General features: G+C 52.7%; 1 protein-coding gene across 1 annotated transcript in view; it reads right to left on the bottom strand.

Annotated features, from left to right (window-relative positions):
• Positions 1-25,580, bottom strand: part of Niban2 (niban apoptosis regulator 2) — a 49,613-nt gene extending 24,033 nt beyond the window's left edge. Inside the window, exon 1 of the mRNA NM_001109885.1 lies at positions 25,335-25,580. Coding sequence (NP_001103355.1) covers positions 25,335-25,389 — 55 coding nt within the window. The 5' untranslated portion in view covers positions 25,390-25,580. The remainder of the gene's footprint in view (positions 1-25,334) is intronic.
• Positions 25,581-26,216: the final 636 nt, after the last annotated feature.

Here is a 26,216-nt window from a genome sequence, read left to right as displayed (position 1 = left end):
CTCACCAGCCAATCCTGCCATGGAGCCCAGAATTCCCAGAGTTCCCTGTGTGTGCCCACTCACAGGGTTCTCAGCCCATGTGGTTCTGAGGCACACAGCCTGGAAGGAAAGAGAAGAGGTACTTTGGGAGGAGAAGTTAGAGTTGTTGAGTGAAGAGAGTTTTACCATGTAGCCCAGGTTAGCCTAGAACTTACTATGTAGCCCAGGCTGACCTCAGACTTGAGACAATTCTCCTACCTCCCAAGTACTGGCATACCACACCAAGTTAGAAGTGGGGTTTTGTTGTTCTGGTTTTGTGTTGCTAGGGCCTGGACTAGGGCTTTCATGCATGCCAGGTGAGCATGCCACAAGTGAGCTTCTTCCCAGGCCAACAGGAAGTTGGCTTTGAATCTTACTTCCCCCACGCCTGTCCAGGGGCATTTCACACTGCCTCACGGTGCCTTTATGGGGCTCTAGCCTTACTTTCTAGGTCCCTACCCAGGCCCAGGAGGAAGCAAAGTGGGCTTAACTATACCCATTTTACAGATGAGGACACCCAGGCTCAGAAAAGCCAAGAGACATTCCCAAGCACACGCATCTGGGAGAGTCAGATCAAAGAAAGTAGCCTTTGATCTAACTCCCTACCTGCTGCCATGTGGTCAAGGCTGGCAGGGCTCCTTCCTGCCTATGGGGATCCCCTCCCTTGCTGATCCTCTCTGGGCTAAATGGGCAGGTAAGCCTTAGATGACCTAAGGTCTCAATGAAAATCTCAGCCCTTGCTTTGGGAGCAAACCAGGATACTGGCCTCAGCACCTGCACTGATGTCCTGGTAAGTCAAGCAGACTAGGGGCTGACCACAGCCAGCTCGGGCTAGATAGAGGGACTGAGAAGTGGACTACATAAACCCACAACAAGGGCTCCATCAAGGGTGAGGCATCTCTCTGGCACAGGCCCTGGGTTCAAGTCCCAGTTCCACCCACAGGGCTATGTGGCCAAAGCACTTTCCCTCTCTGTTTCCATCAGTCCCCGCCTGACTGGGCGATGAGGAAATCAGCAAACCAATGAGCAGAAAGCACGGGGCCCTCACAAGGACAGCGCACATGACTGATACTAACAGCAGCTCAGTGGTCGGAAGAGTGCTGATCTCCGATTTTCCAAAGTGACAGTTTTGGGGATCACACCAGTTCCTGTGTAGATAGCAGAAGCCACAAAGAACAAGGGTCCCAGGGTGCCCTGAAGTCCCCTGAAGCCTTGGGGAGCTGTGAGAGGGGTACCAGGTCCTTTGGGGGACATGTTGCAGGAAGACCCCTAACCCAGCCCTTCTCAACCTTCCCAATGCTGCGACCCTTTAATACGGTTCCTCATGCAGTGCTGACCCCCAGCCATGACGTTATTTTCATTGCTATGTCATAACTGTGATTTTGCTACTGTTATGAACCGTACCTGATATTCAGGAGATCTGATATGCAACCCCCGTGAAAGGGTCATTTGACCACCAAAGGGGTAGAGACCCACAGGTCAGGGACCAGTACCCTAAATGCTTGAATGCTGGTCTAAGCAGTTTCTACTTTGTGTGCCCCCGGCATGCTGCACCCGGGTAGAAACCCCACATGATCTCTATCCACTGGTGCACTGACCCTAACGTCAGACGCTTCACACAAGGAGCCTCAGTGCAAAGAACCTGGCCCCTCCCACAAGTCAGAAAGCCGAGCTGAACCCAGGTCTGAGACCCAGCAGCCCGTGCCTGAGTGCCTGAGTCTCCTTCCACAACGATGGCCTTCGGACAAAGAAGACAATCTCCCACCAGGAGGGCAGCGGACTTCGTGTGGACCACAGGGACTTCACCAAAGCCCTGCCCTGATTTGGACTCAGATGTGGGCGCTGAGCCAAACTTGTCCTGGTCTGGCCAGTCCCTCCAGTGGGCCTGTGGAACAAGTCTCACTACCAGGCCCAGCCCAGTTTCAGGGTTTCATGGGGACTGAAACCTAGCAGGTGACAGCACCTGTAGGGTGGGGCAGACTCAGAACTGGCCTGCCTGGTTCTTGGACCACTGGGGAGGACTCCAGATAGGGAGGTGGGGGAGGTGGCTAGGATGATGACCCACTCACCCCGGAAACTAAGGAGGCGTGGGACTTGGGTTCCCCATGCCATGAAGTCAAATATCAGTAACTTTACTATCTGACTGGCACACCCAGGAGAACTGAGGCCCAGAGAGGTAGTCACATACTCCTGGAGTCACACAGCACTGCCCAACAGATAAGGACAGGAGTACCAGGTCTCAGTGAATTCTCGCTGAATTCTCACTATTGACCACGTTCTAGCAGTTAACCACTTGGGTCTCCTTGGCACCCAGGATAACGTCTCATGTAGCCCAGGCTGGTCTCAAGCTTCTTATGTAACACAAGAATGAGTCTGAATTCCTGAGCCCTCTGTCTCCCCCTCCCAAGTTCTAGGATTAAAAACACAAGCTACCACACCCATCTCAAAGTATGAACATTTTTTTCCCTACAGAATTGAGGATCAAACTCAGGACCTCCCACATGCAAGGAGAGCACCACAGCGGGAGCACCACAGGGGGAGCATTGCAAGGGGAGTACCACAGGGGGAGCACCACAGGGGGAGCATTGCAAGGAGAGTACTACCAACTAAGCCACGCCCCCTGCCCTGCATGGACCTTACTTACAAAAGCTCTGAGAGGTTCGGAGATTTCTTGGACAGCACACAGTACATAAATAATATGGGGGAGGGGAGAAGCTAAAAGGGAGAGCAAGCAGTGTGGGAGCCACACTGGAGAAACGCCTCAGATGGTAAAAATGCCCGTAATGAAACCACAAAGACCTGAGTTTAAATACCCAGCACCCACATACCCAGGCGTGGCACCCCAGTTCTCTACCTCTAGTGCTCAGAGCAGAGACACACAGGTCCCTGGTGAGGAGACAATGAGGCCCCAGGGCTTATTAGCTGGCCAGCGTAACTGAACCAAGGAGTTCCAGATTGAGAAAGAGACCCTGTCTCACAAGAACAGAGTGACTGTGGGAGTCACTTCCGGCCACAACTTGCACTGGCAAATATCTATATAGGTATCCAAACAGACATATGTAGACACACACATATACACTGCACATATGCACATACATACATACGTGACACAGACTCAGGACAGTTTGAGTCTAACGGGGAAACAAAATCAGGGAAAGAATTTTCACACCCACTATCAGGACCGTCACTGTCAGCCTCCGAGGAGGATGCAGCAGCCTGTGGGTGGCCCTGTCAGGAGGGCTGATGCAGGTTTCCTGCCTGGGACCTGTAATCAGGTATAAGCTGGGAGGGAGGGTAATGACAGGCTTCACCATCCAGCATGGGGGAGGGAGGGAGTAAAATTGGCCCATGCAAAGAGCTGGGACCAGTAGGCCAGGACCTTGTAGAGCCAGAGCCAGGAAGAGAAAGCCTGATGGTCAGCCTTGTCTGGAAGGGAGTTGTTCCAGAGAGCAGAGGCTGATGCAGGCGAGATGTTCCAGAAAGAGGGTGCGTGGGGTCCTGCTTCTGGGCCCCAGATCATGAGAACTGAGAGCTGACGCAGGTCAGTCCACAAGCCAACTCACCTCAGCTCAGCCTGCACCAGCCCCCATTGCCCCCGACCGCTTCCACCTGCCTCAGCCTCAAACTTATTCCTGACTCCCTCTGGCCCTCCCCATACCAGGAGCAGTAGGGAGTTACCTGGTCCTCCAGGCTCACGAACTTTCTAAGGCTCCTTCTGCCCTTAGGGTAAAGGTATAGCTCTTATTGTAACCACAGTACCCTGAATTTTTAAATTCTGAATATTCCCCCTCCTCTGAAGAGCTGATACTTCAGCTTCGCCCCCTCCCCGATTCTCTTCCTTTGGAAATCCCCAGGATGGGAGGGTGCTCCCCACTTATCCACTTATAAGAAGTCTCTCACACCCACCCTAGATTCTCACGCCAGAGGCAGTGCAGAAGCTGGGGCCTCGGAGGCTCCGAGGATGAACCCACATCCAACACAGGTCTTCTTTGTTGGGAAGTGGGTGTCACATGAGCTTTCTCTCCCTTCTCACTGCAGGTGTCCTGAAGAGACCTGCTGGGTTAACCTTCTTTCCTGAAGATCAGGAATTAACAAAGAAAACCCCCTTCCTATGAACACAGCTCCACGGTGTACCTGTGTATATACTTGCTGTGGGCTGGGACGCCAGGTATCCAGACACATGACTCACTCTTTTTTTTTTTTTTTTTTTGTTCTTTTTTTCGGAGCTGGGGACCGAACCCAGGGCCTTGCGCTTCCTAGGTAAGCGCTCTACCACTGAGCTAAATCCCCAGCCCCACATGACTCACTCTTAAGTGACAAGGGGTGGATGGCTAGGGACTCTGCCTTCTCACTAAGGACAGACTGCTGTCTCACTGAGGACAGACTGCGAGAGAAGGATGCATAGAGTTATTATATGTAGAAGGCTAGGGACACGGTATAGAGGTAGAGTGAGGCCTGGGTTCAATCCCTGACACTACAAGTGACAAGTCCTTTTTTATTTAGACACAGGTGGAGAGGCACCAGGCTGGCTGGGGCATTTCTCATGTAGGTCACAGAATAGCAGTAACAAATCCTGACCTACCAGAGCCCAGAAGCTTCTAGGAGCATTGCTGTCACCGTCCCCAGGCCCACAGGCCCTTGACTCTAAGGGCTGTGGAAATGCCCAGAAGATCAGGTGACTTGCTTTGTTAAGGATGAGCTGGCCTTCACCAGCCCCAGGAGAGTGTAGATTCCCCATCCGCAATGACACAGCTCCTACCCCATGTCATGACATGTTGAAGTCCTCAATCCGGTAGCAATGAATGGAATCCAAAGTAGGGGTTCTCAGGAATGGTGCCCTTCCCAGCCCCTGCCCTGGCTGTGTCCCAATGACACCAATTGTATCCCCACTCTGCACACTCCTACGACACACCCTTTGGCAGAACACCCTTCCTCGGCTCCCAGGCTCAGAATCTTAGACTTCCTTGCCCTGCTCCCCACCGACAAGGCTCTTTGGTTACACATTTGCATATAATTATCATCATCGCAGCATGAGCTAATGCGTGCCACAGCTGCCCAGAGCCAGCACTGAGGCAGCTTTCTGGAGCAAGAATCATCCCTGTGACTTTATTTAAGCCTCACCAGGACAAACTGACAGACCCATTCTATGGATGAGGGATTCAAGGCTCAGCGATATTAGGTGACTTGTCCGACACGACATAAGAGAGCAAACCAGACGTGACATCACAGACCCTCTGCTACTCCAAACAGTAACGGAGAACTCTGAGATAGGCAGGTCCTATTTTAATGGTCAAGGCATCTAGTGGGCTGCGCTGACTGAATCCTGAGCTGCCGAATCCCCTTGTTACCAGGGACCCTCGGAGACCCAGGAAAGTTGACCCGTGGATAGATGGGGACCAAGGCCCGGAGATTAGGAAGCAGGTCTCCAGGCTTTCTCCACCCTTGCTCCCAGGATCCGTGCCTGGCCTCAGCCTTCTCTCCCCGATCCATTAAATAGGCATGTAAACAATGGCCCCCAGGGGGAAAGGTTATCTAGTTCCAGATGCCAAGAAGGCCACCTGCAAAGGACTCTGAAAGCCCAGGAGGGCTGGGTCTCCTTATCCAAAGACAGACTCGGGAGTAGTCACCCGGGACTTCGGGACTTCGCACAAAGCCGCCTCCCTCGCAGACTTCTCAGTTAGCAAATATTTAACCAGAACTCAGCAAGACAGGTCTCACGAAGGGTAACAGCTAAGCCAGGAGGGCCTGAGGGGTGGAGGCCTGGGGAAATGTCCAGGGGTGGGGCGGGAGAGCACCTGGGACTGCTCCACATCCTCCACTTCTGTCGGGAAAATGAGCTCCCATCTGGACACAAACAGGAGAAACAAAGGCCTTCTCATCCCTCCCGGCCCCACCCACTTGCCTGGCATCAGCTCTGTGCCTACAGCCTCCAGCTGGCAGCCGGCTCTAGGAGGCCGGGACACGGACGTCCTGCATGTGGAGGAGCAGACAGAGAGAGGAGGCCCAGGCTTCTAGCAGCAGCATCAACCCACAGCAGGAAAGCCTACCCCAGGCCTGTCACGGGGCTGGCATCATGCCCACCCTCCAAGCTCTCTGTGTGTCTCCAGGGATGAGCTCTAGGAAGCTAATGAAGGAGATTGACTGTCAGTGAAAACCACAGTGGTGCTGGCGAGGTAGCTCAATGGTTTAGGGCACGTGCTGGTTTTGAAGAGGACCTGGGTTCTGTTCCCAGGAACCGCAGTGGTGCTCACAACTGGTCAGAACTCTAGTTCCAGGAGATCGGACACCTTCTTCCGGACTCCATGGGTGTGAGGCATGCATGTGGTACACACACATTGGACCACATAAAATAAGTATCATACATTTTAAATGAAATAGCAACAGCAACGAAATGATGTCTGGCTCAGCACCACAGCCAAGGCTTATGACCTCAGTACAATCAGGGCCCCACAGGGTAGAAGAGGCACTAACTCCCACAAGTTATCTCCTGACACATAACGTGTAAAACCGACCCCACAACGGGTAACCACCCTGACTCGGAACCCAGAGGACAAAAGACACAGGCTGAGGGGTCCAGGGCATCTCGTCCCTGTGAAGCAGGGAGCTGAGAATCACAAGTCTGCCGGCCCAGCAGACACACAGGAAGCAAGACATGGTTATCCCGCCCCTGTGTAGACCAAGCGCTTTCCATGCGCAGCAAGCTCCAGACTTAGATGGCAATGTCAGATAAGCCCACCTCTCCCTGAGTCCAGGAGACTGAGCATGTAGCTTCATTCTGTCTGAACCTCAGTTTCCCCTGCTGTACATTTGAAGCAGTCCCCACCTCTCCGAGTGTCAGAAGAATTAAATGAAATGAGTGACCCCACAGAGCCTGAACAATCGGGAGTTGACACTGCCATTTGCAGCAGGGTTTGAAGGGTTGAAAGGAGCCCGTTTCATCTGCCCGACACTAATAGCCAGGGTAAGGCTCCTGTCAAGGAGCAGTGGCTGCCCAGCCCTTCTGGAGAAATGGAAGACAGCAGGGTGGCACACACCTTTGATCCCAGAACTTGAAGGGCAGAGACAGACAAATCTCTGAGTTTAAGGCCAGCCTGGTCTACAAAGCAAGTTCCAGGACAGTCAGGGCTACACAGAGAAACCCTGTCTTAAAAAAAAGCAAAAGAGAAAGAGATGGGAACGTGCTGGGCATGGCGGTGCACATCTTTAAAGACAGCACTTGGAAGGCAGAGGCAGGTGGATCTCTAGACACATCTTGTCTAATCCAGACAGACAGACAGACAAATAGACAGACAGACATAGGAGACATGACATGTTTAGGTTCTACTTTTTCTAGAGCCTTGTCATTCAAAGGTTAATTAATCAGAAAAAGGAAGTGGGCCCAACAGAAAACAGCCAGCAGACCTCATCCAACCACAGCCCTAGTCCCACAGCACTGTGGATGGGGGGGGGGGGGCACCTCACACACACCACATCCCAGACCCAGCATCAGTCACCAGAGATGCTGGGTCATCATCCCTAGAGACAGCACCAGCTGGGAATCCAAGAATCCTCAAGAGTTTGATCATCTGTCCATTGTGCCCCAGGCTAGCTCCTTATCTGTCTATCTTTCTGTCTAAGCTCCTCTCTGTGGGTGGTCTCCTAGTGGGCAAGCTCAGGAGACAGGAAGAAGGGCCATGCTTGGATGTCATGAGCAATCACAGAGGCTGGGAAGTTCCCTGGAAAAAGTGTGACCCTACCAGACTGAAGCCAGATTGCAGGTGAACACAGACAGCCCCCAGGGCCTTGGCGAAGGCTCTACCTACACCTGATGACCAGAACGGGCAGGTGACCTGCAGAGGGAGAGGGAGCTCCCCGCCACCAGAGGCAGAAGACTCTGCCCCAAGGGGGAGGTAGAGACAGTTCAGGCTTCTGGACCGCACACGCCCAGCTCCACCACCAGCTGTAGCATTCTGAGTCTCTTTCTCTCCATAAAATGAGCATGAAAAACGGTCCAGCCTGGGTTAATGGCACTCTGGAGCCAGAAACCGTTGGATCTCAGCAAATTTGAGACCAGTCTGGTCTACAGAGTGAGTTCCAGGACCGCCAGAGAGACATTGTCTCAAAAAAAAAAAATGTAATTCAGGGGCTGGAGAGGTGGCTCAGAGTTAAGAGCATTTGTGCTCTTGCAGAGGACCTGGGTTCAATTCCCAGCACCCATACCATGGCTCACAACCATCTGAGGCTCCAATAAATGTCCTTCAGACTCCCTCAGACGTCAAGCATAGATGTAGTGCACACACATACACTCAGATAAAACACTCACACATAAAATAAATACTTCTACAACAGAAAAATAAAAAATAAAAAACTTCCAGACAGGAGTGGTGGCGCCCGCTTCGATCCCAGCACTGGGGAGGCAGAGGCAGGTGGATCTCTGTGAGTGTAAGACCAGCCTGATCTACCTAGAGGGTTACCAGACAGCCAGAGTTACATAACGGAGAATCTTGTCTCCAAAAGAAACCCAAGCATTTTTACTTAAAAATATGACCACCGACACAGGTGCAGCGCCAGCACATCTCTAGTCTCAGCACCAGAAAGGGTGAGGCTGGAAAATTACAAATCCAAGGTCAGCCTGGGCTACATAACAAAAACCCTGTCCCAACAACAAAGCGAGTTGCAAGGACCCAGTGAGATGTGCCAGGAGCGCTTGGCACCCTGTTTGTTTGACAGGGACAGCCCATAGGTGCCAGTGCTGGTCTGATAGGAATCAATAAATAGAAAGTTCCAGTTACTTCAGCCCCAACAGGACGGACCACAGGCCCCGGCCATGTATCTGCCAGTTCCCTATAACACTACTGTCCATGCCTGCCTGGTTTCTTCCCAAGCTGCCTGGAAATGTCAGGCCCCTCCCCCCCACACCCCCATCACGCACACACACACACACACACGCACGCATGCACACACGCACGCACTCACTCACTCACTGTTCTCTACAGCTTTCAAACAGATCCCAAGGTCCTGAGAGCTGACAGCATGGAGCCAAGAGAAGAATGCTGCTTTCTCCGAGCCACGGAGGAAGAAGACTCAGGGGAACGAAGGAGACAGGAAGAAAAGCCAGCACAACGCCTGTGCGTGCTTGCAGCTGAGTTGACAGAAACTCAGCCCCAAGCTGTGGTGTCAGGCACAAAGACATTCATACAGATAGAAGGCCATGTATGGTGGCTCGAAGCTGTAGTACCAGCTACTCAGGAGGCTGAGGCAGGAGGATCACAAGTTCGAGGCTAGCCAGAGCCCCACATGAAGAGCCTACCACAAAACAAAATGAATAAAATAAGTCAAGTTGTATTCATGATTGGTCAGGCCTCTGTCCTGAGTAAGGGGCTGGTAACAGTCAAGGGCAGGGCCCTTTCTGCACCCTACGTGATGAATAGAACTCGGGATCAACTTGATCAAGTGATCCCTTGGGCCTGCCACTGTCATGGGAAGGGACAGCCATTGTCTTCCATACTTTGGGGAGGGTCCAGGCCCTCCCAAAAAGGTTTTTCTGTGTAGCCCTGGCTGTCCTAGAACTCACTCTGTAGCTGAGGTTAACCTTTGCCTCCAGAGAGCTGGGGTTAAAGGTGTGCCTCCATGTTTGGCTTTCCCTCCAGGCATATGTGAGCTTCAGGGATCGAGCTCAGGTCACCAGGCTTACAGAGCAAACAGCTTTAAGTGCTAAGCCATCTCGAAGACATATTTATCTGTTCTCTTACTACATGAGGCCACACCAGAGCTCCACAATCCCCTCTCCCAGAAACCCTAAGATACAGAAAGACAATTGAGTTTTCCCAGAAAGCTTAACTCTAGCTCTTGGACAGCCCCTGCCCAGCCTCTGGGATTAGATTAATTGAGAGTCTGACAGACAGTTCCAGTACTGCCTAAAAGGTAGGGCCCTGGCTGCACATACCCAGGCCAGCCCTAGGTCACACATCAATGGTAGAAAAGGTCACCACCCAGGCATGCCAACTAAAACTGTCACCTAAGCCCAGACCTCTGTTTCCTCTTCCTGATCCGTTACTGTCGAGGGCTCCTAAACCTGAAGAACCTGGGAGACTGCAGCAGAACAGATCTACAAGCAATGTCTCCCCAACACTGAAAGGCTGGGGTTGGCAGCCACTCACCTGGGCAGGCACAGCAGTCCACTTGCCTGGCCCCTCCCAGGGACACGTGATGGCACTTTGCAAAACAACTATCAAGTGTCCTGTACACAGAGCTGTTGTTGTGGCTGTGGCCAGCAAAAACATACAACCTTCCTAGAAGGTTTTCCTTTACCGGTACTTGGGACCTCTTCTCCTCCATCCATCCTTCATGCCCTATCTCAGAGGCCCCTCCTCCAAAGCCTCAGGGGCTCAGACAGTGGAGACCAGGGAGCTCAGCTCATTTTCCAGAGTGGTCACTGTGTGCCAATCACAGCATCCCTCGTGGAGCTCCCAGTACTACAATGAGTAGTTAAATCATGCCCACCTTACAGACAGATAACACCAGCCTCTTCCCAGAATGTTCCTCCCTCCTCCTCCTCTTCTCTAGACCCTGCCCTATGCCTGCAACTTACCTTTGGCTCTTGTCAGACTGGGGTGACACTGACTTTGGAGTCAGAGAGAGAGACCTAGAATTGTTCTCCAAGAAATATAACCAACAGGATCACAATATTCTTTTTAATTTGACATGTTTACTGTTTTAGAAAAAAATCAGGAAAAAATATAGGGAGATGGCTCAGCAGCTGAAATGCTAGCTATGCAAGGACAACCTGAGTTCGGATCTCTAGCATCCGGGTTAAAGCTGGGAGAGACCCGGGTGGCGGCAGGCAGGGGGCGGCAGGCAGGGGCGGGAGGTGCATGCCTTTAATCCTAGGACTTGGGAGGCAGAAGCAGACAGATCTCTGAGTTTAAGGCCAGCCTGATCTACAAATCTTTCCCTTCTCATGTTACATGTCCAGCTACATGTTACACTGCTGGATTATACCTACTGATACATTGTTTCACTTCCCTCTGCCTTATCCTGTGATACCATTTGGCTACAAACTAAACTAGGGTTAAGTCTCCTTGTACAGTGGCTACATAGGTTTAACCCAATCTCTTCAGGTAACCACTTCTGCCTAACCTTTAGAAGTCCCCAGGGCTCCAGTCACAGCAACTTCAGCACTTATCTTTCTGCCGTAGGGACATAAACTCCTAGCTCCCCCCACCTCAGCGCTTTGTGAAAGCAGCAACAGGACCCCCGTTACTATGCCTCCCTAAGGTAGGTAACAAAGAATAAAGTCACTAAGAGGGTAAAAATGTTTGCCTTGAGCTTGAACCCACTCAGGGGACCCCAGGCCATTAGGAAGCTGTTCCATCTGTGACAGGAGAGCAAGTGACAATAATTATCCCACGGGACAGAAGCAAGCTCTCAAGGAAAGGTGTCGACTTCACAGCAGTCAACTGGACATGCCTTCGTACAAGCAGGACCTAGGGTCTGGGTTTGGTAGCCACCAGCTCAGTGCCCAGTACACAAGGGTCTCGAATGGGACTGAGAGTCTGCCTTGCCCCTGCCTGTCACACTAAGAGTTCAGCCAAGTCCAGAGACAGAGGTCAGGAGGCCAGGAGGAGGACCAGGCTGTCCAAATCCCTAGCCTTACCCTCCGGAACAAGAACAAAGATGTGATCGCCAGTTAGTCACGTTAAGGGGAGTGAGGCAGGAAGGAAGCCCTGTGTGGATGCACGCACCTTGTGCCTATGGCCTCAAACACAATAGGCCCAGAGTGCTCCTTCCAAGGGGGACAGAGAGAAAGCCTGGGCTCTGCTGCACCCGAAATCAGGGAAACCCATGCCCTCCACCCTTGCCCACCCTTGTGCACCACAAACCCCAGGCTCATGCAGAGGGTTCCCAGGTCCCTATGCATCCAGGTTGGAGAGTGGCACCTCTCTCTCTCTGTCTCTCTGTCTCTCTGTCTCTCTGTCTCTCTCTCTGTCTCTCTGTCTCTGTCTCTGTCTCTCTGTCTCTGTCTCTCTGTCTCTGTCTCTGTCTCTGTCTCTCTCTCTCTCTCTCTCTCTCTCTCTCTCTCTGTGTATTTATGTTTTTGTTTTGTCTGCATGAACGTTTTGCCTGTGTGTACATGCGTACAAGAGCTAGCTGCACAACTGCCGAAGTCCGAAGAGAGCTTTGGCTCCCTTCCATCTGGAGTTGGGGATGACTGTGAGCCACCACATGGGGGCTGGCAATGGGACCTGGATCCTTTGCAAGAACAAGTGCACTTAACCCTGAACCATCTCTCCAGCTCCAAGTGGCATCTTTTTATTCCCAACTATCTAGCACCATGGTATCCACCATCACCGGAGCAATGACTCCCAGCCGCACACAAATTCACAACTTTTACAACCATTAAGGATCAGTGACATCCTTTACAGCAAAGGAAACTTACTGGCCTAAAGGTGCTTGGCCAGTAGCTGGAAGAGCAGGGTGTCATCACCAAAGCCACTATCCACCCAGGGAAGCCCAGGGGGAGCCCAGAGAAGCCACCCTCAAATGCTACAAATAAGTTAGTAAGGATGGCCACCAGGGCAGCCAAGGGCCCCAGCCCAAGCACAGGGGACTACAGAATGAAGCCAAGAGTCCTATAGTGTCATTTAGTATCTATAACATAACCCCAAGGTACAGAAGAGCCTAGAAGGGTCTAGAGAAGGTATTATGGGGAGAAAGGCTCAGATTGGAGGGAGGTATAGTCCCAGGCACCACAGAGCTCTCAGTGCGTCTATTGCTGATTGGCCTCTTAATATGCGGAGCTGGCCTCTTAAAAGCTGTTCATGTGACTTGGTGGGGGTGAGGGGATGTGGCGGCCCCTAATTGCACAGAAGTCTGCAGGGCCCTATGTTGGGTGGAGGAGCCCAGGCCAGCAGGGCAGGACCCCAAGTAGCCAGTCTTGGATTCCACAACGATGACAACCTCCACAGGCAAACAGGAAAGCTAAACAGTCTGCCTGCAACAGCTCTGCCTGGAAGGAGATTTGGCCTCTGAGGATGAGGGGAGTCCCTGGGCGGTAAGAAAACAACAGCTCAGTGCTGAAGCCCCCACCTCAGGCCAAGAGTAAAAGACCAGCCTTTGAGGCCCCAGCCGGGTCAGAGATACACAAAAGGTCTGCTGTGTGCACACATCATCTTGTCACCATGAAATGGGATCACCACCACTTTAAAGAAGGGGAAACTGAGGCCCAGAAACACAAGGAGACTTGACCAAAGTCACACGATGACTGTCCTGGGCAAAGCCTGGAGAGCTGTCCTATGGTCGTTCCCAGGGACCTGGACCAACTCCATCTGTCCCCCTCCCCTTTTCCTGGCAGCCTTAAATACGGGGTGGGGGTGGGTGGAGAGTGGTGCTTTGGCTATTTTTAACCAGATGCAGTTTTCTGTCTGAGTGGACGAGCCCAGGCCGTCCTCAGACACAGGCCCGTCTGTGGCGCTGCACAGGACCTGCCTTACTTGCTGAAGACTTATTTATTTACTCAGTTTTCAAAATTATAACCTCTGCAGCCTGGCTGGGCCCAGCCACCCTTCCTGGCTGCTTCTGGGCTGGGCCACAGTACAGAGGGCAGTCAGGCACCCTGGGTCCAGCTCTGCAGCCTCTGAGATTGTGGGCTCCTCTCTTCCCTCTCAGAGCCCCAGTTTCCTCAGTGAAAAAAAATGAAGGATAAGACTGGTTAAGTATTTCCTTTTGTTCTTCTTCCCTCCCTCCTTCCCCCCTCTCCTTCCTTCCTTCCTTCCTTTGACAGGGCCTATGTACTCCAGGCTGGCCCTGACCTTGTGACCCTCCTGGCCTCCTGGCATTCAGATCATTTCAGTCTTCCCACCTGAGACTCGTTAGAATCCAGGCTAGAGGGAAAAAAAAGTCATCCAATACCCACCAGAAACCTTAAGATCAAGATAGGGGACTTTTGGTGCCAGTCAAGTCAACTGTGAGCAAATTTTCCTGAGTCCAGTAGGACATGGGTCCCCAAAGCTTAAGCTCACCCCACACACCCTTCATTCCACATACACTCACACTTACACACACACACACACACTCACACACACACACACTCATATTCATACTCACATACACTCACATACATACTCAGACACACACTCACATACATTCATATTCATACTCACACACACACATGCACACACTCACACATACTCAGACACACACACACTCACATGCACGCACACACACACACACATACACACACACACACACACACACACACACACACACACAGCTGGGTGTGGTGGCTCCTACCTTTAAATCCCAGCACCCAGGAGGCAAAGGCAGGAAGATCGCTATGATCAAGGATAGCCTGGTCTACATAGTGATTTCTACGACAAGCCCAGCTACATAGACTAGCGTAAATTTCAGGAAATTTGAGTGGAAAGTTGAGGTAGGCTGAGGCAGGAAGAATGCTGCAAGTTCAAGGCCAGTCTAGATTACAGAGTGACACTCGGTCTCCAAACAGAACCTCAATGCTAAGGGCATGCGTGCCTCAGTTGGTGGAATGCTTGCTTGCAGAGCTTGCACAAGGTGCTGAGCACCAGGAAATGGGATGTGTGCCTATGCCTGTGTTCCCAGCACAGAGAGTAAAATACAAGAACCAGAAGCTTAGAGTCATCTGGCTAGACTGTCATCACATGAGCACGGCATAAGTCAGGCACTCTATAGGGCATCTCTCAGCACCTGTAGATACCCCACAGGCAAGAAATAGGGTCAGTGTTCCCAACCTTACTGTCACCTGAGGCTCCAAGGAGAGTGCCATGACCAAAGCCACACAACTTTGTCCCTCGGATTAGCCTACTACCGCCTCATCACAGGCAGACATAAAAACGGCAGACGGAGTTCTCAATGCCAGATACTTAGAAAGGCGCAAACACACGCTGCCTGTTACACGAACCACAGTGCTTGTTGGAACCCCTTTGGCCTGCACAAGAGTTCCCCGAAATCAAAGCTATGTCACAGCCTCGTCTCCAGTGTACGGTTTATGCTGGGTCCACGACGGCTTTCTAAACAAGTTCTACCTCCCTCAGCAAGATCTTTGTGCAACTAACATCCACCACGACTATTCTGTGCTTCGTCACGGTTGAGCTCTCAACTCGGGCCCAGTGACCGATGAGCGGGCAGGCCAAGAGAGGAAGGGACACAGATGGGGCACAGACAAGAGGAAAGACTGGACAAACGTCTCTTGGCACTCAGACTGTGTGGCCTGCTCCTGGTCTGTACCCTATGGGGGAAAGGGTCAGTGGGGTTCACACTGTACAAGCCACTGTTTCTTCTTCTTCCTCCCGGGTGCTCAGGAACCTGCTAGAGCATCCCCAACCATGTCCTACACACAAATCCTGATCTCAACTTTATTCTCCCTCTCCCTCTTCCTCCCTCCCCCTCCCTTCTCTCTGATTTCTTTGTATAGCCCTGGCTATCCTGGAACTCACTCTGTAGACCAGGCTGCCTTCTAATTCAGAGATCCACCTGCCTCTGCCTCCTGAGTGCTGAGATTAAAGGCCTGTGCCACCTCTACCACCCAGTTATTTTGTTTCTTTTTATATTTTATTTATTTTATGTGTCTGGGGAGGACACACACACACACACACACACACACACACACACACCGGTCAAAGGACAACTGGCAACAGTTGGTTCTTTCCTTCCAGTGTGTGCGGGATCAAAGTCAGGTCACCAGGCCACCAGGCTTGGTGACAGGCTCCTTTACCTGCCGAACCATCTCACTGGCCCCCTGCCCTGCACTTCCTCTTGAGAGGAGGGACTTCCTGAGCAAGAGTCTCTAGGTTGCAACAGTAGCCAAGACCCCAGGAAACCCTGCCACAGCCTCTCTGCCCCTGTGTGAGGACACAACAGGGCTGGGTAGGTACTCTGATGCCCAATTCTCAGACTCGGAGCTGCAGGGAACAGAGTGAGCCTCCTGACATCAGAAGGGTAGAAGCAGAGGCTAAGGGACAAGGGGAGGTCACTCTCTCAGCCCAACAATCTGCAGGATGGCAGCCCTGCAAAGGTTCCCTCAACCCTGCAGGGCCAAAACTGGTGCACAGCAGGAAGCTCCAGTCATAGTCAGAGAGCTTGGCCACACCCCCTACAGGGACTCGCGCTCTGACTGCACCCACCTCTAGCCACCTTCCCCATCTGTGCTCTGCCTACCACCACGCCTGGGAGTCACTTCCACCTGGAAATGACCCAAGGCTATCCCAGGTCTCTCTGGACAAGGCCCCTCCCCTCCAAGGTCAATACTCCTGGCTCCTTCCACCCCGCCCCACTCCCCTCTCCTCCCCTCCCGGGTGAGAACACAGCCAGCCAGGAAGGCCAGGCAATCAGCGACCACTGAGAATTATGGTTAGCCTGTCCCAGCACCGGAAGGGCATTGTAACCGTTTCTTTGCTTCCTTTTAAACGTGAGTACTCTACCACTGGTTTGAAACACCGAAACTTTTTTTTTAAATTGTATGTGAGTATTTGGGGGTGGAGACCCTCAAGAGTACCACAGCACTTGTGGGGAAGACAGCTCCGTGGCCATTCTTTCCCTCCACTGTAGGTTCCAGGAGTGAACTCGGGGGGCTAGGCTTGCACGGTGGGTGTGGCACCTGCTGGGCCACTCACGGGTCCTCATAATTACTGCTTTGCTGTTGCTTTCAGACAGGGTCTTATGTAACCCAGGCTGACGTCCAAACGGTTATGGAGCCTAGGATGACCCTCCTTCTCCAGCTTCCTGAGTGCTGGGGTTACAGGCAGGCACCATAAAGCCCAGATGAAATTCCATAACTATTGAATAAAGGAGAGAATGACCAGATGTGTCTTGGGCCAGTGCACATCACCTTTAGAAGGCCTCAGGCATGCTCCCCTATTTCCACATAGTAACCTATGTGGTCCTGCACCTTGAGACCCCTGGAAAGGGTTTTCAAAGCCAGGGACTTCTCAAAAGAAGATTTAGATCTTGAGATCACACACTAGAACAATCAGATAGGCACAGCCACTGTCCAGGATCACACAGCAAATAGTCAAGAGAACCAGGTTCAGACTCATAAGTCTAATTCCAGACACACGGTGGTTTTATCCTCTGTGTCCTACCTCATGGCAGACACTGAGTGGTCCATGCTGGGGAACCACAGTCCTATCTCACAGCTCTGCACACACAGGCTGAAATAGCTCAGGCATCCTGAACCAAAGGCTGGTGGGTTAACTCGGGCTGGGACACACATGCTTCCTGGAATACAAAGCCGGCCATTCAAAGGGGGCAGACAAATCTGCCATGTCTCCAGAGATGTCAAACGAGCCCAGAGGAGTGACAGCCAAAAAACCGTCACCTGGGGTGGACAAGCCCAGACATTTTAAAAGCCCTTGCCACATAAACATGGCAAAGTGACACACGTGCGCCCATACACATCCATCACATATACAGAGCCAAGAAAGAAAGAAAGGAAGAAAGAAAGAAAGAAAGAAAGAAAGAAAGAAAGAGAGAAAGAAAGAAGATTAAAAACAGTATATGAGGGCTGGAGAGATGGCTCAGCGGTTAAGAGCACTGACTGCTCTTCCAGAGGTCATGAGTTCAAATCCCAGCAACCACATGGTGGCTCACAACCATCTGTAACGAGATCCAATGCCCTCTTCTGGTGTGTCTGAAGACAGTGACAGTGTACTTGTCATATATAAAATGAATAAATAAAATCTTAAAAAAAAAAAAAAAACAGTATGTGAACGCTCACACCTTGATCCCAGCTCTCAGGAGGCAGAGGACAGCCTGGTCTACAGAGTGACTTCCTGGACAGCCAGGGCTTCACTAGGAAACTCTGTCTCGAAAAAAAGAAACAAAAATTTGAGCTACTGTTCAAGATGGCGGCACAGCTCAGTTGGTGCTCATTAGGAAATGCTACAGTCCAGTCCCAGCACCACACAAACAGGGCACGGTGTCCCCTATCTGTGATGCCATCACATGGTGGAGACAAGAGGATCAGGAGGTCCTAGGTCATCCTTGGCTATAGAGCAAGTTCAAGGCCAACCTGGGATACATGAGAGCCTGTCTCTAAACAACAAACAAACAAAGCAGCTGTCACTTGCTGTCCTGTTACCACCCACCTACCATACACTGCACTATCCAAAGATTACATCCGGGATCCTCCCGGCTGCCCTGTGGTAGCCCAACAATTCCTCTCTTTACAAAGAGCCATGACGCTCAGAAACAGATCAGTGTGCCCGGAGACCCAACTCATATAGCGGCAGAGCCAAGACTTGGGTCCAAGCCCACACACACAAAAATCTTGCTGGGGTGGGGTGGGGGTGGAGGGTAGGTGCTCAGGACGAGCCTGCGGGAACCAGCGCACTTCCTAATGGAGCCGGGTCCTAGGTGGGCAAGGCACTGAAAGGGCAGCACTTCCGGTTCTCCCAGTTTCATGATCCAGCCTCCTCAGTGACTCAGGCCCTGAAACTTCACCAAGAGCGGAATGAGGCTTTGCTCCCCACTCCGGGCTTCAGAAAGCCCTGCTTCCCCAGGCAGGGAAGTGGGTGGGGGTGGGGCCCGGAAAGGAAAAGGCAGCGCAGGAATCTGTAACCGCAGGATGATGCTTCTGCGACAGTGAGTGGTTGAGTCAAGAGCTGGGGAGGATGGGGGGGGGGGGGGTAGGCAGAGGGGTGGTTGCTCAAAGGCAGACTGTGAGCCTCAGACTGAGTAATGACTACGGGGTGGGATGTATCTGTGCAGAGTCCCCACTCATTTCCTCCCACTCCCACGCCCTGCCCGTTGTCCCCTGCAGGGGTCTCTCTGGGGCCTTTCCCATACTGTCTCCCTGTCCATCCTATGCAGTCACAGTAGGGTTTGGGCCTAGTGGCTAAGGCCTTGCTCTCCCTGCCTCCTGCCCGCAGTGGAGGTAGTTCTGTGAGCTAATCCAAGCAGAGGATGGTGTGGCACTGTTAATAAGTGCTCAGTTAAAAGATTTGGTCTGGGGGCTGGAGAGATGGCTCGGTGGTTAATAGTACTGACTGCTCTTCCAGAGGTCCTCAGTTCAATTCCCAGAAACCACATGGTGGCTCACAACCATCTGTAATGGGATCTGATGCCCTCTTCTGGTGTGTCTGACCACAGCTACAGTGTACTCACGTACATAAAATAAATAAATCTTTAAATAAAAATAAAAGCTCAACTGAGCTATAGCTCAGTCAGTTGAGTTCTTGCCTAGAGCACGTATGAGGCCCTGGGCCAGATTCCTGACTAAAATCATCTTCATCTACACAATGAGTATGAGGCCAGCCAGCTTACAGGAGACCATCTTTTTTTAAAAATACCTATTTTAGCATTCACAGTCTGAGAACTGCCCCTCCCTTCTCTGTCACCCGCCATTCTCAGACAGGAAATGGACCAGTCCCTGTGGGCAGCAGGCCAAGGGAGCAGTTACTGTGTGGTCACATGTCCCGAGGCCACAGATTTCAGTCCACGCTACCAACTCATGGCAGTGGCTTCAAGGGTACTAGCCTCTAATGCAAAGGGGTCCCCTGGGCTCCCAAAAGGGACCCTTCCCAGACATGTCCTGATGAATCAAAGCAGGCGGGGTAGGAGAAGGGTATGACTGTAAGATGAGTCTGTCTTCAGCAGGAAAGCCAAACACAGTCAGGGAGGGCTCACACACAGCAGACTCTGTGTGCTCCAAAAGCCTACACAGCAGAAGCAACCCAAAGGCCAACTTTTGGAGGAAGCCTAAAAAATGTCTGCGTGTCCTCGCCTGGAAGGACATGCGGCCTTTGGAAGAGATGACTGTTGCAAATGGTTTAGAAAAAGAAGCAAAACACAGTGTCCAGTCACAATGCCGGCAACCTATGACAATAAACAGGGACAGGCGGGTGAACACTACAAAAGGGCAGCATGGTCAGGCAGGGGTGGGTGAGCGGCCCTTCTTGTCTTTCAGCTTCATTCCTCAGGCGGCAGGAGGCAGGGAGGGAGGGCTGTGGCCCAGTTTGGGATTAGAAAGGTCTCTTTTGGCAGCCAGTGTGGGAAGGCCTGGAGGGTGAGGTGGGAGGCCCCCAGGAGGCCAGAGCACAGGCTAAAGGGTGGGAGAGGACCCAATAGAAGACTAGAGGTTGGGGGGAGGGGAGAGCAGGGTCAAAGCCAACAAAAGCACATTATGTAAGACTCGACACCAGAGATAGCAAAGTCCCCAGACAGCTTCACCCCCAGAGGCTGACCCAAGCCTGGTCAAGCATCTGGCCTGCCTAGTCCCTTGGCAAAGCCCTGCTCAGCAAAGCAAAGAGAGGGTGACAGCAGAATACCCCCCCTTATTTCTGTGGAACACCCCCCCTTTACTCCTGTGGAACAACCCTCCCCCCTTTTTTCTTTTTTTTTTTTTTTCTTTTTCTTTTTTCTTTTTTTCGGAGCTGGGGACCGAACCCAGGGCCTTGCGCTTGCTAGGCAAATGCTCTACCACTGAGCTAAATCCCCAACCCCGGAACAACCCCCCTTACTCTATGAAACACACCCCTTTACTCTTGTGGGACACCCCCCCTTACTCCTGTGGAACACCTTCCCTTTACTCCAGTGGAACTCCCCACCTTTACTCCTGTGGACCCCCCCCCCTTTACTCTTGTAGGACTCGCCCCCTTTACTCCAGTGGAACTCCCCCACTTACTCCTGTAGAACCCTCCCCCTTTACTCTTGTAGGACACGCCCCCTTTACTCCTGCACCTGCAACCACTTCTAGAAGGGGAGGGGTAAACGGGTGCAGAGGGTTAAGATCAATTTTCAGGTATTATTTGCTTTTCTCCACAAATAAACATGATCCCATTTTCATACCCAGTTATCAGGAAGGTGATAACCTCAAAGATGAAGTAGGTCTTGGCGAGGGGTATGAAATGTATGCCGCCTTCCAAAGGCTATGCATGGATATAGTCCCCAAAGTTCTCCTTGAAGCCTCTAATATCAGCTCCTAGCACAAGATATATACAGGGAGGTCTGAGCAGCACAGCCCGGACTAGCCAGATGTCAGTAAAAAAAACCAAGCAGCCATTACCAGGGCTCTAGACAAATAACATTGCATCAGGTACAGAAAAGCACCTTCGATAGAAGGAGCAGGCCCGGGGTTGGGGATTTAGCTCAGTGGTAGAGCGCTTGCCTAGGAAGCGCAAGGCCCTGGGTTCGGTCCCCAGCTCCGGAAAAAAAAAGAACCAAAAAAAAAAAAAAAAAAAAAAAAAAAGGAGCAGGCCCACTAGAGGAGTGAACACTGGTTTGGAAGAGGCCACCATACAAATGATTTCTGCTGCAAGCGATGGCTGAGAAAGAAAGGCGGGGGGGGGGGGGGGAGGATATGATTTCTATAGACTTCCCCTCCCGAGGTGTCCAGGCACACATCGCTTTGGCAGTTCAGCCAGCATTGCCTAGAATTGAGAGGACTGACAAGGGTGGGTGGGTAGCTGCTGATGTGTCCCGGGTCTATTTTAAGTGGACTGAAAACATCCTCAGATGTATGGAGGTGGTTACACATCTCAGCCAATACACGGAAAACCCTTTTCTGTGGGTGGGTGGTACAGGGTGTGGAACTGGGTCTCAGTAAAGCTGTTGTTTTAGCCAGAAGGGAGAGCAGGATGGGTGGGTGGAGCTGATCAGAGGTGCTGGGACAGTCTGCCCTCTGTGGGAGCATTCATGTGCCTTGACTGAGGGGTGATCCACAGTGGTGGGTGGGGATGTCCTGGAGAAAGGTGATTTCCCCCATCACAGCCAACGCCAGCCCTCCCACTGACAGCTCAGGCTCCAGGCCCTGCCCCTCACTTGTAGCATCTTGGTTTTGAGGTTCTAGTCATTTGCATAAAATCCCCCCAAAGTGCTCAGAAGCCATATGAGAGTCCTGTCCCCTACCTTATGGAAAGAAGAGGTGGACTGGCTCAGCTCAGTCACGGGTCTGTCTTCTGGCTCCTTCTACACTGTCTCCGTCACCAGTTACTCAACCCACACCAGACAGCCCACAGCCATCACACATAACCAACCACCACAGCAGAAGGAAACTGGGAAGGAATCAAAGCTTCTAAAGACTCTGCTTTATGCTCAGGAAACTTGCCACACGGTCTCCAGAGTCAGGACAAACCCAGGAGAACCACTGCCCAACCCTTTGAACTCCAACACTAGAGGGAAGCCAATTACAGTCGCAATCATCCGATGTTTGCTGAGCACTGCTGCCCAAGACTAGGCTGGGCAGAACCTTCTCTGCTTTAAGCAGCAGTGCCTAGCTACCATTGTGACTCCCATCTCACTGATGAGAAAACTGAGATCCAGTCCTCAGTAAATCTCGGGGGCGGAAGGGTTTGGTGGCACAGGACTGTAGTTTCAGCTAGTCAGGAGTCCGAGGGACAAACAAAAGGAGCTCAAATTCAAGTCTGCCTGGGCTACAAACTGAGCTCAAGGCAACGTAGTAAAACTATCCCGAAATAAGCGATATAAAAAAGTCTTGAGGTGACGTAGCTCAGTGGTGGATAGCTTACAAAGAGAAGGGGGCGGGTGGGCTGGAGAGAGAGCCCGGTGGTTAAGAGCAGTTGTTCTTGCTGAGGTCATGGGTTCGGTTCCCGGCACCCACACAGCAGCTCAGCTCACAACCACCTGTAACTCCAGCGACAGGGGATCTGAGGGCCCATCCTCCTCTAACCAGGAACATATTCCATGCGCAGACATACATGAGAGCAAAACATTCATGCATATAAAATTAAATTATTAAGTCTAAAAAAGAGATGCTGGCCCAAGATCAGCCAGCTAACACTTTGCTCCAGTTAAAGGTGGCCCTTGTAGCTAGAAGGGTGCCACGCCCATTCCGTTCATATCTAGGGAAACTGAGATCTAGGGGAAACAAGCAGCCCCTAGGTGACAGAGGCTCAATTGCTCTCAGGCCCCTTCTGTACCAAATGTGCAGAAACCACCCAGCTACCAGTATCTCCAGAGCTGGGTTGGAACAAGCCCATGCTTGCCAGAGGCTTTGAAATCTCAGGATGAAAGATGCCGGGGCAGCAAAACAGCACCCTGGGTACGAGCACGCCTGACCTTTGCCAGGACTTGCAAGCTGGTATTCACCTGCTCACCTGCTAAGGGAGGGTGGAAAGTGGCCAGCCCAGCCTTAGAACCCTAACAGGACTGGGAGCTTAGGGCCCTGTGGGAGGGGTGTTCTCACAGCTGACACTTCCACAGGTAGGAAGGGCTCTGGAATTTGAATCATGTACCTGTTGGGTGGGGTGAGGCGACTGAATGGAGGCTGGAGGTGGCAAAGACACAAGCCCTTTCCCTCCAACAGATTCCTAAGGAAGTTTGTTCTCCCAGTGTTGGACTAACCACACTACTCCACCCACCCGCCCCTACACTTCAGAAGCCTCCCTCCTCAGGTGAGCCTGCCACGGGATCTAGGGCATCTGAAGAGGGTTATTAATAGCACTTCAAGTGTTTGGAGAAAAGGTAAGCAGGTTCTGAGTGGGCACAACCCTATTTTCCCCAGCCTGCATCCACAAAACAAACTCAGCCCTCTCCAGAAGGGGCCACTTTACCATCCCTGGCTCCTGCTCCACTCAGGAAATTGGCCAAGAGGGCAGGGGTGGGTTTTCAGACTAACACTTGGGAAGGTGGGAGATCTGGATGTGGGGAAAGGAAAAAACCCACTGAAGTAGGGCACACCCCACCCATGCTTGCTGAGAGCCCAGAGAGGAGGCCCTGAATGGAGAGACTGTTACAGAACCCCAGGAGGTTGCCACCAACAGGGAAGGGACAGGAAGACTCCGCCCTGCCCTTCCTGAGCCCAGGCCTTGTCCTACAAGGAGGCCTCCCAGGACTTAACCCCTGACTGTTCAGAGGTGAGACATGGTCTAAATCACCCCCTCCTGGGCCCAACTCCAGGCCTGGCCCAGTGACTGGACAGTCCTTCTCTGGTGCCTTCTCTGTGCCCTGCTACAGTAGAGCTCTGGAAGTGGGGGAGAGTAAGGGGCACCTGCCTTGCTCTAGGGTCTCTGCTATCAAGGGAAATATAGCTACAAAGGAAATATAGCTTGGTGTCAACAGGACACCAAGATAATGTAGGGACACCACACTCAATGAATAGGGAGACAAACAGAACCAAGGGAACTGTCTCCTCTTCATGTGCTCTGACAAACCCGACTGGCTGGCACCCCAAGTCTCAGTGCCTCCTGTACTAAGTAAGGCTCACTCAGCTCTCCCAGCAAACATCCTAAGAAGGCAACACCCACCCCTTTCAAAGATAACACTGAAGCCCTTGGACACTGAGGCTGGTTCAAGCAGGGCAATGGTGGCCCAGGCCTTTAATCCCAGCACTTGGAAGGCAAAGGCAAGTAGTTCTCTAGGAGTTCGAAGACAGCCAGATCTACAGAGCTAGTTCCAGGGTAGCCAGAGCTACATAGGAGACCCTGGCTGGGAAAACAAAAACAAAAGAGGCTGACTGGCTCAAGATCACACACTTGGGGAAAAAAAAAAAAAAAAAAAAAAAAAAACAACGAAATTACAGTCAGGACTGCCTGGCCTGACTTGCCTGCGGTCAGTCAGCCCAAGCTGAGCTTTAGGACTGCCTGGGATTCTCGCCCCATCTCCCACTCCCCACAATGAACCCAGGATCCTGGGCTCCTCCACAGACTTGAGAAGTGTCCACCATGCAGTGACAGGCTGAGAGCAAAGCTGTCTGAAGGAAGGTACTGGGAGACTGGACTCCGGCTCTGAGGGAGCAAGCTCTGGCCACAAACAAACCTAGGCTGTAGTACCAGCACTCTGCTCAGTTAGAGCCAAAAGTCAGGGACCCGCCCCTTCAAGGGCACCCCATCTCTCCTTTGCCCCAATCTGCACGTTCGGTCCCAGCTCTCCAAGGGCCCACCCCCCTGTAAGCTTCAGCCACGTGTACCCGAGCTAAAACCAGGGCGAGATGGGACAAGGCAGCTGAGGGGGGAGTCTGGAAGGTCTGACTGTGTGGGGCAGAGTCCGGAGTAGAGGTTAGGCTTGGGACGTTGCTGGGAAGGATGGGGGCGCGACCCCTTCGCTACGCGATCTAGGCTATAAGTGTAGGGTTCTGGCCAGGCTGGGCTCCAAGGGGAGCAAGTTCCAGTAGAGAAATTGGGTCCCTGGCTCCTCAAAGGGGGAAGGGAGCACACGGAAGGGCCTGGAAGGGCCGTCCAGACCGAGAGGGAACAAGTTCAGAGGAAGAGTAAGGGTCTGACCGGTTCCCGCCGCGACTCGGGCCTTGACTCTCGGGGACCCCCTCCCCCGCCCTGCGAGGTCGGAGGCGTGGCTCGGAGTGCCCGGTGCAGCCCCAGGCCGGCGGGGCGCTGAGCGGTCCTCACCTGCGATGTTCTGGCGCCGCGCGTCATCCAGGTGTGTGGACAGTACGTCTCCCATGGCGAGAAGAAGCCAAGCCGGATCCGCCCACCGCTACTCAGACGGACGCCGCTGGCGCCATGGAGTCCGCAGGCCCCGCTCCCGCCGCCCGTAGCCCGGCTGCCGCCTAGGCTCCTCTGCGCTGGTACCGAGATCCCCGCTGCGTCCCTCCCGCCGGCGCTGCTGCCTCTCTAGCCCGCGCCCAGGCTCCCGCGCCCTCCCCGCCCGGACAGGCCAGGCCACGCCCCTCGGAGCCACGCCTTCCTCTCCAGTCCAAGGCGGGAGGGGACCTCCAGACAGCAGGGAGACTTAGACAAAGAGAAGATCCCCGGAAGGGAGACCCGGGACGGACTAGCCTGGTGTGCTCCACATTCAGATAGCAGCGAAGAATAGGCTGATGGGGGTATCGCAGAAAATGGAGCGCCCTTGGGACTGTTGCCTAAGCGTCTCCGCTTCTCACGCCGAGGACAATGTAGGGGCTGCAAGGGGACGCCTGGACGGACGTGAGGGAATTCAGCATTCCTCCAGCCCCTTTCCTCCTGTCCCCTGCCCCCAATCTCGCCCACAGCTACCTGCACTGGGAAAGTCCCCTAGCCTTGATCAGACCTGTCCTAGAAGGTGTGCCAGCCCGTCTTTCACAATAGATAGGAGTAGATGTGGAGGGGAAATGGACGGAGGGACATGGGAGGGGAGCGAGGGGAGCATGGTTGGAGCCCAAAGATATCAGGGCCCAGCCCCAGGAGGTCATTCCTCTGGCCCGGACTGTGGGCGTTTCATTCGAAGGCGGCTTGCTGGACAAAGCAAAGCAGGAAGGCTCTTTACAGTTTGCAAAAGACTGCCTGAAATGA

The sequence above is a fragment of the Rattus norvegicus genome, chromosome 3 (genome assembly GCF_036323735.1).
Source record: "Rattus norvegicus strain BN/NHsdMcwi chromosome 3, GRCr8, whole genome shotgun sequence".
In the NCBI taxonomy this organism is placed as follows: domain Eukaryota; kingdom Metazoa; phylum Chordata; class Mammalia; order Rodentia; family Muridae; genus Rattus; species Rattus norvegicus.
The sequence above is the reverse complement of the archived record's forward strand: the minus strand, read 5'-3'. Positions and strand labels throughout refer to the sequence as shown.